At 34.4% G+C, this 16,874-nt stretch overlaps 1 protein-coding gene across 8 annotated transcripts in view; it reads left to right on the plus strand.

Moving 5' to 3' along the window:
* SPATA6 (spermatogenesis associated 6) overlaps positions 1-16,874 on the plus strand; it is a 154,529-nt gene that overhangs the window by 86,459 nt on the left and 51,196 nt on the right. For 6 of the 8 annotated variants that reach the window (XM_082371218.1, XM_082371215.1, XM_082371214.1 and 3 more), the window contains 2 exons: positions 8,174-8,358; positions 12,076-12,175. In XM_082371218.1, the coding sequence (XP_082227344.1) occupies positions 8,174-8,358; positions 12,076-12,175 (285 nt within the window). The remainder of the gene's footprint in view (positions 1-8,173; positions 8,359-12,075; positions 12,176-16,874) is intronic. The other 2 variants (XM_082371216.1, XM_082371217.1) reach the window with 1 other exon arrangement.

Genomic DNA, 16,874 nt, shown 5'->3' on the forward strand with positions numbered 1-16,874 from the left:
TTACCTTTCTTCTACTTTTCTTGAGTGGTTTGGTAGCAATGTTATGATCACATCATAAAATTAATTGGGGGATATTTTATTTCTTCCTTGGGAACAGTTTGTCAGTTTGTTCCTTGGCTCTTTTTATTGGGTTGTTAGTAAATCAGATTGTTAGCGCATCTTCTGTGGAACTTCCCTCATAGGCATCCTGTGAGGCCTGGGCTGTGGGAATTTTCCACTTTTTTCTGCCGTGGATCTCTCATAGTTCACTGGCCTGGGACCCCTACCACTTAATAGCTGTTTGACTTTGCTTCAGTTTCCTCTCTTGTAAAGTGTAGGTAATAAAAATACCACATAGGGTCGTTGTGAGGATTAAACAAGTTATTTATATAAGTGCATTGAACAGTGTTCTGAGAAGGGAGGAATTTCCCCCTACCCCCTAAAGATGGACATACTTAGGAATTACTTATCATTTTCATTGCATTATTTTGGAATTTCTTCTAAATTTTTCTTCAGTGTAAAGAAAGTACATTTTCCTTAAACCAAACCAGATAGTTGAGCATATGTATTTTTAAATTGGATAAGGTAGGAATGGATCATTCCCTTCAGTAGGATTCAAAAGGAATGTTTTCAGCAAAATAGAGAAACTGGTCTCAGTTGCCAATATCTGCTTCTCTCCCTTTTGAATCAGAACTGTGCTTTGTTCTTACTATCCTGAAAATAGTACCTCAACTGCACTTCTTTCCTATAGTCTTCATTCTCAACTACTTCCCAGCAAATTCCATTAGAATTATTTTTATTTATTTCTTAAGTTTTATGTCCCATGACAAAGGAGAAATTTTAAAGCATGGTGTGTAGTACCAGGCACTAAATGGGCTTTCAACAAATCTTTGTTGGATAAGTGAATTTCCTGGTTCCTATTTATACTTAGTAGGTCTCTCTTCCATTAATTTGACCTTGAAGTTCCTATAAATATAAAATTTTCATGGGCATAAATATTATTTAACTTATGAACTTATTGTGTAAACAACTTTTCAGGAACCTTATTTCATAAGTATGGTATAACCAAACCATTATGTATCACATATTTGAAAAGTATGTCATTTAATTACATTACATTTATATAATTATGAGTTTGGTGTATGAAATTTTCTTTTCTACCTGTAACAATTTCAGATTGGTTTAAAAATATTAGATTTTATCTTGATACATTGCAACATTTGCAATATTGGAATTATTACATTTCTGAGATCTTAGAAATGGCATTTAAAGAGCTATTTCCGTAAATGTAAAACAAAAAAAAAACTGTTTATGCTGAAATATGAAGGTTGCTGTCAACAGAGGAAATAAATACTGTTGTCTTTCATAACTCGAGCCCTCTGCTTTGTGTTTGTACTACTTTTGTCTCCTTTATTTTCTGTAGCAAACCTGTAAGATAATTTCCCCAGTTTATAGAGAAGGAAATGAAAACTTAGAGTACATGACTTGCTCAGGGTCACATAACAAGCAGGGATTTGAACCCTGTTCTTTGAACACTCTAAGGCAGGGTTCTTGAAGAGTCATCCAAGAAATGTAACTCTTCTGTTATGAGCCAAAGAGATAACATTCCATTTGGTTTTTGGAAGTGAATAAGCAACCTATGGAAAACTCAAAAGAGCTACGGAAACGTTTCTTAAGCTGAGTTTTAAGGTTGAAGATTTGAAGTGGATGCTTATCAAAGATTTACCCCCTTATTATACCTTCCATTTCCCATTTAGATAAATAATTTTCCAAAACAAATATTTATTCTAATTCCATGGAAGGAATACATCCCAGCTGTGTCCCTACTGCACAATTACTTATTGTATACCTATTTAGTTCTAATTTCCTTCCTCATTGTTTTATCATTACTTGTTTTTTCATGTCTCTCATTCTGGATTGTAATATCTTTGAAGTCTCCTGTTATATTTACCTGTGACTACTGTCTCCTACCTTGTTCAGTACTTGATACATAGAAGATGCTTAATAAATGTCGGATAGTATTGAGTTGCAGCGTTCAAGGTTCTCTACAGTGGGCCCCTCTCCACCTCTGTGATATTCTCTCTGATTACTTTCCTACAGAACTAGCCAAGTGACTGTACTCATTGTTTATCTTTCCTTGTGCCTTTTCCTCTACTTGGAATGCCCTATCTCCCCCTTTTCTCTACTTACGGCCTTGATTCCAATTCACCTCCTCCATGAGACCTCCACCATTTAGACCATTAGAAGTCTATAAATGTCCTTCTACAGATATTGTCGTTAGGATGTATTTGCCACCTAGCATATCTCACTGTCAGTTTTCTTTGTGTTAATACCCTGTCTCATCTGGTTTGTGAGTTCAAATCCCTGTACCTCTCTAGATCTGTGTGTTAGCTAACATGTTGTTCAAGAGATTCTCAGTGAATATTCTGATAAAGAGAAAAAAAGTCAGTTGTAGTCACCTAGAAGAGGCTTTATTTAAAGCGTTGCTGACTAGTTTGTGGAGAAATTTTAGTAAACAAAAAACGAAATGGTCTGCCAGCCAGCATGACTCAAATGGCATTGAAATTAATGAAGAGAAAATAATCTCTCTACTATAAGCCAAGTGGCTCATATTTGGATATAATTCTAGAAATAGCATTATAGCACTTTCTATCAGTCTCTTAATATATATACTTGTATTTGTTGGTCATGGACCTCTTTGATCTTGTTTTTGACATTCACTGTGTTTTTACTTTGTCTCTGTGAACAGCTAACAGTAGAGCACTTTTCAGTTTTTTATTTTATTCAATCTGGATCACATATTTCTTGGTCAGTTATTTGGGACTGTGACTGAGTCATTTGAATTACATGCTGTTTGGTTCTGGGATGAAAGCTTGATTCTCTCAGCTGTCTGCTGGCTCACCATATGTTGCTGTAATTCTGGAGAACAGTGAGAATTATGGTAGTGTTGAAGTAAGAAGCCGTGTTGGAGTGGTATCTTAATAATAAAGGACTTATATTTGTTGTATAACTAATTCACACACCTAGGCATTCTGCAAGATACTTTAAATAAATGACTGAAGATCTATAAAGTAGCTGTTATTAACCCTGTTTTAAACATACAAGGGAAATGAGTCTGAGAAAGATTAAAGGTCAAATTGACCTTCTTAAAAGGTCAAATATTTCCTTGATAGTAACTGCTAGGACATAAGCTCATAAAGGCAGGGACTTCGTTGTGTTCACTGTTGTAATCCCAACATTTAACATGGTGACTGGAAGTTAAATATTCATTAAATAAATTCAGTTCCTCTCTCTCATTCTCTCTCTCTCTTTTTTTTTTTTTGTGGTGTTTTTGTTCTTTTAATTAATGTTGCTAGTTCATAATAGCCCCCGTGATGTATCTCATTAGTTCAGGAAAGTTTTTCTTCTATTTTGTCTTTCAATAATTTTTCTACTCTGAGAATTTTTAACTCTTTCACTATATTTTGGGAAAGTTCAAAACTATGCACGTTACGTTATCAATTTGATAAAGCCAGTGCCAATTTTACTTTTTCCTATGTCTAATTCCATTTAAATGATATTATAGAGTTATTAATTTATTCAGTTCTTTCATTTGATCTGACAAGTCCCCTAAATTTTCAATCAGTCATCTCAGTTTTCTTTTTTTTTTCATTGATAGAATTGACATTTCAAGACAGCAGAATTCTAAAATGTATGTTGCCCATAAATAGCTTGCTCTGGAGTGAATAAAGAGGTGGACCATACTTGGTGTTGTGGAAATATGAATTATAGATTTTTAGCTTAGGTCTAAGATAATGATGAAATCTGGAATAGCAGAGGTAAGAGCATGGTGGAGATAAAAATTTTAAATTTACTGAGTTTTGGTTACATGTGGAAAATCCAAATAGAGCTGCCTAACAGAGAAATGGGTATTCAGATCTGGATTTCCAGAGATAAGTCTTGGAAAGCTAAGTCTTGTCCAGAGATAAGTGTTTCAGAGATTACTATACACTTGATAATAGAAGCAAAGGAAATCAACCAAAGAGAAGGTACATGAGACAGGGGCAGAAAGTGTGACATTGGAGAACAGCCACTGATTTCAGTGATGAGATGAAGGATGAAGAATGTCCACTGGACCATGAAAAGAGGTGACTAAGGAAACAGAGGAGGAGAAATTCAGGAGAGAAGACTAAAAGAGGACTGACCAGTGACAAACGCTGCAGAGACCAAGTAGTATGAGAACTGGGAGGAAAGGACAGGATTTATAAAATAAGTTGTGGAAGAGTAGGTTTTGATGAAACATTATAAGTACAGGAAAGGTAGAAAAATAGCAGCAATATGTTTAGTCTGCACCTTCAATGAGTTTTTTTTAATGTACAAAAGAAGAGAGATAAAAATGGGAGAGATCAGGCATGAATTGCATTAAAAGTTGGGAGCCAGTTGAAGTGAAGAAGTTGGAAATACAGATAGCATGCTAATAATTAATGGAGGGAAGTTCAAAGGATGTGAAAAAGAATGGGGATGAAGTACAGATGGAGGTAGGTGTTATTCTTGGATCGAAGAAGCTTCTGAGATTAGATAGAAGGGAGCATACATGTGTGGACTCAGTAGATTCACAGGAGAGCAGAGGTAGCATGTTAGAAACATCTGTGTGACAGTGTGTCAGAGGATTTAAAGAACATTATGGGAAGGATGTATTAATTCCAATGAGGATGCTGGCATTAGAGAATGTCAAAGTAATTTGAGTGTCCATATCATACTGACGATAATAAATTCATAATAAAACTAACCAATCTATATGGTTAATTTAATTTTTTTTTCTAGAAGCATTTAGTGTCTTGGGTACATTGGCATAGTATTTGCAGGGAATATATGCCAGAGAAGAGATAAGAAAGCTGGGTCAATACAAAAGAGGGTTTGAAGTCTACCCTAATCAGGATCTAGGATGGTTAGGTTTACCAGATAACTGCCATATCTCTGGGGCCTCTAGTGAAAATGCAACCATGTGTCACCATGTTTTGAGTTACGTCAACACTATCATCCAGACACCATTGGGTCAGGAATAGGAACCCAAAGGCAACCAACAAAGGATGGGGCTATGAGATGTGCCTGGTATGAAAAGTCTGCCCAAGGGTGATGTTTTTGTGTGTTACAACACAACTAATCCACTTTCTCTGTGATATGTACATGATGTAGTAGGGATGTGCATTATAAAACAATACCTGAACTATGGGATAAAACCATAAGACAAAAGTGTAACAAAAAGAACATTGGTGGATTGGAAGCATAAATAAAATAAATGTAAGAAAAAGGGCAAGTTAAAATTTTAAAATTTTACCTGGCATAGCTTAATTCTAATTATTTTTTTTAAATGGCAGTTCTTTTTTTTTTTTTAGAGCAGTTTTTTTTTTTTTTTTTTAAATATTTATTTATTTATTTATTTTTGGCTGTGTTGGGTCTTCGTTTCTGTGCGAGGGCTTTCTCTAGTTGCGGCAAGCAGGGGCCACTCTTCATCGCGGTGCGCGGGCCTCTCACTATCACGGGCTGTCTTATTGCGGAGCACAGGCTTCAGATGCGCAGGCTCAGTAGTTGTGGCTCACGGGCCTAGTTGCTCCGCGGCATGTGGGATCTTCCCAGACCAGGGCTCGAACCCATGTGCCCTGCATTGGCAGGCAGATTCTCAACTGCTGCGCCACCAGGGAAGCCCTAGAGCAGTTTTATATTTACATAAAAAACACAAAGATAGTACAGAGAGTTCTCATATACTCCATACCCAGTTTCTCATATTATTATCATCTTATTTAGTATGGTACATTTGTTATAATTAATGGATCAATATAGATATATTATTATTAACTAAAGTCCGTAATTTACTCAGATTTCCTTGGTATTTACCTAATGTCTTTTTTTTTTTTAACATCTTTATTGGAGTATAATTGCTTTACAATGGTGTGTTAGTTTCTGCTTTATAACAAAGTGAATCAGTTATACAGTTATATCAGTTATACTGCGCCACCAGGGAAGCCCCCACCAAAGCTACTCTTATTAATATTATTTATGACCCCCCTGCTGCTAAAATCCAGAAGTTCATTCCTAGCCTTTTCTGCCTTGACCTGTCAGCAGTACTTGACCGAGCTAGTTACTCCTCTTCCTTGAAATACATTATTTAATTGACTTCCAGAATAACACATTCTCCTTTTTCTTCCACTTCTTCCCTGGCCCTTCCTCAGTTTGTTTCCTTCTCATCTTCCCAGCCTCTAAACAATGGAGTCTTCCCGGGGCTCAGTTTTCAGGTGTTTCCTATTTATGCTCACTTCCTTGGTTATATCACCTAGTGCCATACTTTTAAATGCCATTTAGACTCTGGAAATTACCAGCTTGTACGTTTTTCCTGGACTCCTGAACCTCTGCTCTAATAGTTTGGATGATTAATAGATGTGTGAAGCTCAACGTGTCCAAAACCAGACTCCTAATATTTTACTCTTCCACCTATCCAGTTGGAAGGGTATAGCTAATTCATACGAACTCAACTCTTCCAGCTGATTTCACCAGAAAACTTTGATGTTATCATTGACAGTCAGTCTGTGCAAATCCTGTTGGCTGTATCTTCCAGATGACTTCTGAATCTGATCGCTTTTTGCCTCCACTGCTATCACTCAGAATCAAGCCAGCATTCTTTCTATACTTTGTTGTGATAGTTTCTTAACTGATTTCCTTGCCTCTGCCCTTGGGCCCACTATAGTCTGTTCTCGACACAGTAGCCGAGGAGATCTTATTTACAAAAAAAAAAAAGAGCTTATTTTTCCTCTTTTAGAATGGAAGGCTAAATCCTTAAAATTTACCTTTTTTACTTTATTTCCTACTATTCTGTCTAGCCCTGTTGGCTTCCTTGCTATTTCTAACTATCAGGCATGCACCCTACCCCATCCACAGGATCTTTGTGTTTATTTTTCTCTCTTTCTGGAATGTTCTTCTCACAAATGTCGCCCTGACTTATGGCTTCACTAGGGTCTTCAGGCCTTTACTCCCTAGATCTTTACTAGGACAGTCTTCTCTGTGAGGTCCCCATTGACTACTCTATTTAAAATTACAGCTCCTGCCCTACATACCCCTGCCACTCCACCCAGCAGCACTTCTTATCTACTTTATTTTCTTCCCATGGTATTTACCATCCTTCGATATACTGTATATTTTACCTATTTATTTTGGTTGGGCAGGTGTGTGTGTGTGTTTTAACACCTTTATTGGAGTATAATTGCTTTACAATGGTGTGTTAGTTTCTGCTGTATAACAAAGTGAATCAGCTATACATATACATATATCCCCTTATCTCCTCCCTCTTGCATCTCCCTCCCACCCTCCCTATCCCACCACTCTATGTGGTCACAAAGCACACAGCTGATCTCCCTGTGCTATGCAGCTGCTTTCCACTAGCTATCTATTTTACATTTGGTAGTGTATATATGTCCATGCCACTCTCTCACTTCGTCCCAGCTTACCCTTCCCCTCCCCATGTCCTCAAGTCCATTCTCTACTTCTCCGTCTTTATTCCTGTCCTGCCCCTAGGTTCTTCAGAACCATTTTTATTTTATTTTACTTTTTTTAGATTCCATACATATGTGTTAGCATACGGTATTTGTTTTTCTCTTTCTGACTTACTTTACTCTGTATGACAGACTCCAGGTGTGTTTTTAAATCTCTCTCTCCTTACTAGAATGTAAATTTTACTAGAATATAAGTTCTACAAGGGTAGGAATTTATTCATTTATCTACCCTGATTTATTATGAAGCAATGAATGAGTATGAGGACTAGAAATTCTGTTTTGTTTGGCCTCATAGATAAACTAGACTATCATTCATTAGTTCATGTGTATTTGTCCTTTGTTTTATATATACATCCCTACCTTTACCCTATTCCTACTCAAAAGCCATTGGAATTGATAAAGTTCTGTAGATTTTGGACATGTGGAATGAATAATCAGATGTAGTTAATGTCTAGTCATATAGTGGTAGTAATGATTGCTACATTATGAAATTTACCTTCAAATATAGCTGTGGCATTATATTTGATTTTTTTACTTTTACAAAGGGTGTGTGTGTGTGTGTGTGTGTGTGTGTGTGTATAATGTCACTATATATATCCTGTGTGTATGTGTGTGTGTATATATATATATATATATGTATATATGTATATATATAAAAAATTTTTAAACAGGTCATCAGAACACCTCATGGGAGAGACTTCAATGACTCTTTGGAAAGATGTGATGACTATTTGAGTTCAAGGTCATGTAGCAAGCCCCAGCATTCATCCAGGACCTTACTCGTTCATTCAGCACCCTCTACAATACCGAAGCATTCTCCAAGCCCTGTGTTAAATCGTGCTTCTCTCAGGGAAAGGTAATGCCTGGTCTCTATTTCTGTACTAAATTTTTGAATAATCATCATTAGAAAAGAGCAGGCAGTAATTATGTATGTGATGTGATTATTTGTAAAGGGATCATCTGATTTTAAGAGACTTACTTTAAATTGTTTTTGTTTAGAACATATTGCATATTATACAATGTTAGATACTCCTCCCCAGCCCAGTTCTCTCAAAGTGAGTTTATTAACTATTAGTGAGTTTATTAATTAGGGTCACTTTAACCCTAATTAAATTTTGTAGTTCCCAAAGTGAAAAATAGAGTATATGATAGTTTGTTTTTAGTAGATTCATAGAGATTTAATATTATAGTCATGGCTTATGTACAAAAATAGCATAGGTTATATTTTCCTTTTAGTGATAATGATGATACTATATATTATTGGTACATGGCGCCTATTTTCCTCAAATTACCTACCCCCAACTTGCCAAGAGAATCTTAATCATCTATCTATCTTAACCTTATGTAAAGATTCTAGTTCTCCCTCTAAAAATGCTTTGGCAAACAAAGTTAGACACTTGTTATAATTTGAATGTGAAAGAAATAATTCCTCTTCATCTGTTTTTGTTGTTGTTGAATCCAAATTGGAAATTCCCTGCCTCCCTCACGGTAACATAGAAAACAAGAGTTGTCATAAATTAAAAAAACAAAACCAAAAACCCAACCCTGGGTATTTAAGAAATTTTATAGAAATTTGAAAACCTAAGAGATATACCTTCAACACATAGAAATAAAACCTATCTTTACAAATGGTATCAAAAAGCTAAAGTAGCACACCAAATTCCTACAACGTACTTAGGGCTGTCAGGCATAAATAAGAAAGTTTAAATTAGCTGTAGAGAGTCTTTCAAAAGTTCATCTCAAAACTGATGATTCAAACAAGAGTATATCAGTTTGGAAACTGTAGTAAAACATCTCTGTCTTGAACAGATAGATTTATCCGTTTCCTCATTAGCCCTGTAAGCATTCGAAATGGGTATATGAAGGTATGCTAGAGACCCTCATCCTGAGATAGGGAATTTTGATGAATGTTGCTTCAAGTGTATTAGAATTATGCCTATGGAGATCAAGTTCAGATAGATAGGTAGGTAGGTAGGCAGGTAGATAGATAGATAAATAGATAGATAGATACATAGATAGATACATAGATAGATAGATAGATAGATAGATGATAGATAGATAGATAGATAGATAGATAGATAGATAGATAGATAGATAGATAGATAGATGATAGATAGATACATCTGTATATTTGCATAGGGAGATATATGTCTGTGTATCTATAGGCTTTAAAAGTTCAAGAGAAGCTCTTGAAGAGAGGTTTTTCTACTGAAGTCTGGTAACTTGCGTCTCAAGTTATCAGGGACTTTCTTTGATTTCCATGTCTTCTCAGATGTTCAGATATTCAGTTGGTGCTACACTCTTTTTCCCTACTTTTAGAATTAAGCACTTGTGGTTTTCTTGATTAGGTTCTTTGCCATATCTATAGGTTTTCAAGAATTTTTTTACCTGTATCTCCTTGGATATGTTTTTATAAATATTGATTTATTTTTCTACCTTTTTGCATATTTTGCAGAACTCTCCAGTTGTCTACTACTATAGTAAAATATCAATTTTAGTCTTGTGTTATTTTATCCTTGTATATAATTGTCCCAGCTTTTGAAGCCAGGTTGATAAATTCTTCACTGAGGCTATTTTCAAAAATTCTTTATTGAAGGTAGCCAAAGTCAACTGTCCCTTTTTCATATTTCAATGCAGGGGATGGTTTAGAGTAGATAACAGCATTTACACATTTATGTTGATGTTGGAGGGTAAATATAGATAAATAAGTTCTTTGCCAGAAGAATATCAGTGATTCAAATATTAAACATTACGTATTTTACTTATGACTTGAGGAAATTTGAGGTACTTTTAAAATAAAAGAATATAATGGCAATTTAGTTTGAATACATCTAAATAAGTTAATAAAATTTTATTGGGGTACTTTCTAGGGTAAATAAACTTTTTTACTTTCACTAACGTAGAACACCTCTACTTTGAGTGTATTTTCTAAAAAAGATCTAGATCTAGTCTATAGAAGAAAGTAAAATATGTCAAACAATATGTCTTTAAGACATTACTAGGAACAAAAACATTTTGTTCTTTTTAGCACACTCAGTACCACATCTTTAAATATAAGACATTCTCTGATCTGGCTTTTAGGTCACCAAGAAATATACTATGTTTATACAATCCATTGGAATCAATAAACAATTTAAACTGATGTAAATGTAGATTTTATGTCCCAGGCAAAATTGGGAATATGACAGAACATACAACTCTAGTTTATCTGGGTAAATATTCATTAAAATTAAATAAGTTTTCCTCTAAGCTTGCTGTAAAAAGCTGACTCCTTAATCATGTATATGTATAAACAGACTTTTGAAAACTTTATCAGTGACTCTAAGCAAATGAATTTATTTATAGTGAAAGTCCTTTTTGCTTTAAGCCTATTTAAAGAATATCTCCAATAGGGTTAGCACACCATACAAGGGTTTCAATTTTGATTATAAGTGTTACATTTCAGAAGCAGTTTTCTCCTTAAAGTATAAATATTAGTATTATGACATAATTTATATTAGCTTGTAGAGTTATTGCTAAAATCAGACTAAGAAATAATAGCAAATCTAATTTAAAAGGAGCTGATATTCTTTTTAATCATGCTAAAGGTTTTGCTTTTTGTAAATGGAGTTAGATTGCTAGGTAATCATTTCTTATACCACAGCACAGACTAGTGGATCCTCTCATAGTATCATTGAAGAGATCCTCTTGGAGCTGCATATTTGGGTCTCTGATTTTCAAGATGTGTTACATATGTAGCAAATAGCAAGGTCTGCCAATATATTTCCATAAATGCAGCAACACTTCCTATTACAAATGCAGGAGATTAAAATTTATATATAGTTGATTATCCATTATTGATTGCATTCTTTAAAACAGATTATGTAAATCATTTATCCTGCTTAACAGTTTATACTTTGTGTAAACACATAAAATTATAACTTTGTAAGAACAAACTGGGAGTTAGAAAGTTTTAAGCAACCTATTAACATTTTAGTACTCATTCCTTTATAAAGGAATTATCAAGAATATGTCATATAGATGCATTGTAATCAGATGGATGTGGAAATTTTCATTATTACTTGTATAAAACAAATAAAGTAGCTTAATTATACAAGTGCCAGTTTTGAGTTTGGGAAGGGCATGAGAAAGAGGAATAGTTGCTTTCCTTCTTCTTTGACATGTTTAATTCCAAGACTGGAAAATAAGAACTAATTTTAAAGGCACTATAGGTGGAGTTATTGCTCTAATATAAAAATTTATATCTTTATTTAAAGATAAACCTCTAAAGAATTATGTATGGAAATTGTTAAAATGGTCAGATATATAGATATGCTCTCCCCAAAGCATGTCAAACTTTATTATTAAGACTGTTAATTGAACATATTGTGAGGACTTTATACTACAGTTGAGAATTAGTACCTGATTTTATATCTGCCTCTCGTCCTCAGTCAAAGAAAGAAAATATGTTATTTTAATCTTTTTATGTTATCACATAGAGATAAGAAAAAATAACTTTCTGTGTCTGGCATTTGGAAAGATTTACTTTCCTCTCCCTCTAGCTACAAGTCACCTTTGTTTTTTATGCCTACAGATTCCATTCTGATTGGTGTTCACCTTCAAACTGCGATGAGATCCATGACCGGGTAAAGAACGTCTTGAAATCACATCAAGCTCATCAGAGACATTTATATGTTAGTTTCTAAATTTTTCTTTTGAAGGCTTTTTATAATTAGGCATGAAAACCACCCGAGATGCTTAAAGCTCGCAAAGTTTAATCACTGGGAAGGAATAGAAAAGATACAACCTCCATTTAATGGAAGTCAGTGGTTTTGCTAAAGGCAATGTATCTAACTTCCTGCTTGACCTGAGTCATTATGCAAAATGTTTGACACAGATCATATGAACTATAAAAAATGTTAGTGATAACTATCTCATAAAGAGTCAGTAAGTAGTGACTTTATGATCATTTTTTCACAGCCTTCAAAATATGGGAACCCTTGTTTTGTGGCCAAGAATAAAGCAATTCCATTTCCTGCAAACAGATTTGATTAAATGGTAGAACGAGAGATGGGATGACACATATGTATTTTCGAGAAGTTTCTCAGCTGATTTTTATGTTAATTAAAGCTTAAAAGAGGAAAAGAAGAGGTCAGGTTTATCAGGTTTAATATTAGAGAAGATCAGTATGAGAATACTTTCTGACATAAGGCAAATAAACATATATATGAACAACAGCTGGGAAATAATTACAGTATATTATTCTTTTTGTGTTTGATTTCCTGTTTCAGTCATTAATTTAAAAACAGTTGTTTATCATGAGTCATGTTGGACACCAAGCTTAGTCCTGGGGATATAACTGGATTATGTGACATTGACATCAGTTTGTACTCTTGAAAGTTTCTGTATGCATATTGATTTTAAATTAAATTTGTTTTCAAAGTGTAATATAGATAGTCCCAGTGACTCACTCCCAGGGTTAACATCCTAACTTCTAATAGCAGGATTAGTATTGCATATTTTTGATCTTTATACAAATGACATCCAACCATGTCTTTTCCCTTTTTTTCTTAGTTATTTTATTTTGTTTTTTCAATTCAGGTATTTTTGCAATACAGACATCTTGTTATATAGTTCTGCACTCTTGCTGCTGCGTGGTGTTTCATTGTGTGAAAATACTACCATTGATTTATGCATTCCTCTATTTATGGACATTTGGGTTGTTTCTGGTTTGAGCTATTTTAGAACTGCTATGAACAGCTTATGTATCCTTGGGTAACATTGTATACATTTTATTTGGGTATGTCCCTACCAGTGGAATTGCTCATAGAGCGTGTAAACATTAAGCTTTACTAGATACCGCCAAAGACTTTTCCAAGTGATTTTAACAGTTTACACCCCCACTACCAGCGTGTGTGAGTTCAGTTTGTCCTCACTACTACTGATAGGTTGTGTGTGTGTGTGTGTGTGTATTTTAATTTTGGCATTTTGATAGTGAGAAGTAGTTTTATCACAGCATGGTTTTAATTTGCTGTTTCCTGATGACTAGTACATATGTTTATTGGCTATTTGGATATCCTCTTTTGTGAGTACTTGTTCAAGTTATTTGCCCATTTTTGTACTGAGTTGTCTCTTTTTTTGTTTTGTTAAAGTTCCATATTGATTTTTGATATGTCAGATATATGTTTTGCAATTTTCTTTTTCCACTCTGTGCCTTGCTTTTTCATTCTCTTAATGGTATCTTTTGATGAAAAGAAGTTCTTAAGTACAATGAATCAAATTTATCTTTTTTTATTAGCATTTTTACAATTTTTGTCTTGCCAACAGAAATAATAAACAATCCAAAATAGGAATAGAAAAGAGTTTTATTAGAGCCAGACTGAGGACTATAGCTGAGGACACTTGAATTGTGAAGGAGAAGCACTTGAATTGTGCTCTGCCAGACGACAAAGTGGAGGAGGAGGCTTATATCAGCAAAAACCGGAGAGTTACAGTTAGATAGATGAGTTAAGTAAGGATTGGTTAGGGTCCGAAATGGCTGTAGAGTCACGGGGGAGACCTTGAGACCTTAAGGTTGCAGCTGGCTGGTATCCTTGAGTTTGATACAGTTAAGAAAATTTCAAGGTCTTAGTGATGCAGGAACATGTCTGAAACCACATCCACAGTGACCACCTGGCTCCATTTTCGATGCCTGAACTGCAGTTTCATATCTTGTCAGAACAAAGAACAAACATCAGACATGACAGGGGTACAGTCCTTCAAAGTTTCAAAAGAGACTGATTAGCACATACACAGCGAGTCAGCATGACCACAGTGTCTGAGAAGGGAACCACATCTTCGAAGGAGTACTAGCATTAGTGTCATAGAAAGGGCCCACATTTATCCCTGTCTTCCAAGTGGACATTCTAAACAGTCTGGTAAGTGCAAAGTGCATTTTTGTTGTTTGTTGTTGTTGTTGTTTTTTGTTAAAGCAATTGTACAATGTACATTTGACAGACCATAAGACTGCTGGCTCTAGTTAGCATAAAGTCCAAGCCAAATGATGTACAAGCCAGAATGATTCCCCATACCTCAATATGTGAAAATTTCTTCCATCAGTCTAGTTCAAGATTGTATCATATGTTTTCTTCTAAAGGCTTTTTGTTGGAATTATTTTTTTCTGTGTAGTGGTAGGTAGGTGTCAAATTTCATGAAAGTTTCAAGTTTTATGATTGTGAATATGTCTGTTTTTCTTTCTAGTTCTGTTAATTTTATTTTATGTATTTTGAAGCCAAATTGTTAGTTGGATATAGATTTCAGACTACGATACAAACCTCTTATGTAAAGGTTCCCTTTTTGTTTCTAGTAATATCTCTTGTTTCACAGTATGTTTTGTCTACTAGTTGTATAGTTATAGCAGCTTTCTTTTCCCTAGTATATGCATGGTGTATATTTTTCCATCCTTTGCTTTTTATCAATATATTTAAAGTGCGTATCTTGTGAATAGCACATGAGATTTTTTTCCAATAATGAAAATCTAGAATTTTTATGTAGATTGATGCAGCTTTTATTTGGATTAGTAACTTTTAAATTATCCATTTCCTTTTTATTAACTTGTTATACATTTTTTTACTATTCTGTTATTCATTTCCCTAGAGATTTCAACTTGCATATATAACAAATTATTTCTTTGTTGACCTCCCCAGTAATGTTGGTACCTAAAAACATTTAACTCTTTTTTTAACCCACATCTTCTTTTGAACATCTATTATCATGAATTTTAATTCTACATATATAAAACACAAGAAATTAATTTTGTTTGCATAGTAATGTTTATTCATTTTAATCACATATTTACCCTTTCTATTATTCTTCATCCTTTTCTGCAATTTGATATTCCCATTTGGATTTTTGGGTCATTTTCCTCCTGCCCAAAAAACTCCCTTTAGTACTTTCTTTCATGTTATTATCCTGGCTTTGAATTCCAGTTTTGTTTGTTTGAAAACATCATGGTTTTACTTCTATGTAGGGTGTACTAGATATAAAGTTATAAAGTTCTAGGTTGGTGGTTATTTCCTTTGGCACTTTTTTTTTTTTTTTTTTGGCCACACCGCATGGCTTATGGGATCCTAGTTTTCTGACCAGGGATTGAACCTGTGCCCTCGGCAGTGAAAGCAGTGAAAGTGGAGTCCTAACCACCGCACCGCCAGGGAATTCCCTCCTTGGGCACTTTAAAGAAGCCATTCATTTGTGTCAGTTGAAAAGTCAGATGTCATTCCTTTGCAGTAATGTGGGGTTTCCCCCCTCTGTTGCAATTAAGATTTGCTCTTCAACTTTGTGTTTAGTAATTGTACTGTGATATACCTAGATGTAATTTTCTTGGATCAATTCTACATTAAGTTTGCAGAGCTTCTTAAATTTTTAGGTTGATATCTTTCATCAGTTTTGGAAAACCCACTCATGCTTTCTTTAAACATTGCTTCTGCCCCAATATCTATTTACTGTCCCTCTGGAATTTCCAATTACATTTATATAAGGTCTTTAGACTGTATATCATATGTATCTTATGCTTATTTTGATGTTTTTAATTCTTTTTTTCTCTCTCTTTCTAGTTTAGATACTTTCTTTTGAAATGTCCTCTAGTTTGCTAATCCTGTCTTCTGCTCTGTTTACATTGCTGTTAAAACTATTTGAAACTTCTTGAAAGACATAACTTTCAAGAACATCTTGAAAGACATAAACTACCAAGGCTAACTCAAAAAGAAATAGATAATTGCAATGGTTGTATATCTATTAAAGAAATTTAATTTAAAGTTAGGAATCTTCCATAAAAGAAAACCCTAAGCCCAGAGGCTTTCTCTAGTGAATTCTACGAAACCTTTATGGAAAACATAATGCCAGTTTTACACATTCCTGAAAATAGAAGAAAGAATACTCCCCAGTTCATCTTATGATATCAACATTTCTTCTGATGCCAAAACCAGACAATGAAAAATACAGACCAAAATCCTTCGTGAACATATATGTAAAAATCCCTAACAACATATTAGCAAATTAGAACCAGCAGTATATAAAAATGAAAATACATCATAATCATGTGGGCTTATTCCAGAAATGCAGTGTAAATTCATCCTATTAACAGATTAAATACATATTTGTTCTCAGTGTCATTTCAATAGGCAGAAAAAGTATCCAACAAAATTCAACTCTATTCATGTTAAACACTCTTAGTAAAGTTGCGGTAGAAGGATACTTCCTTAACCTAATAAAGACCATCTTTGAAAAACCTACAGCTAACATTATACTTAGTGGTGAAAGACTGAATGCTTTCCCCCTAAGCTCAGAAGCAAGGCAAGCATGCCCTCTCTCACCATTCCTTTAACATCATACTGAGAGTCTTAGATAAGGCAGACA

Source organism: Balaenoptera borealis (assembly GCF_965194805.1).
Source record: "Balaenoptera borealis genome assembly, chromosome: 1".
Taxonomy (NCBI): Eukaryota; Metazoa; Chordata; class Mammalia; order Artiodactyla; family Balaenopteridae; genus Balaenoptera; species Balaenoptera borealis.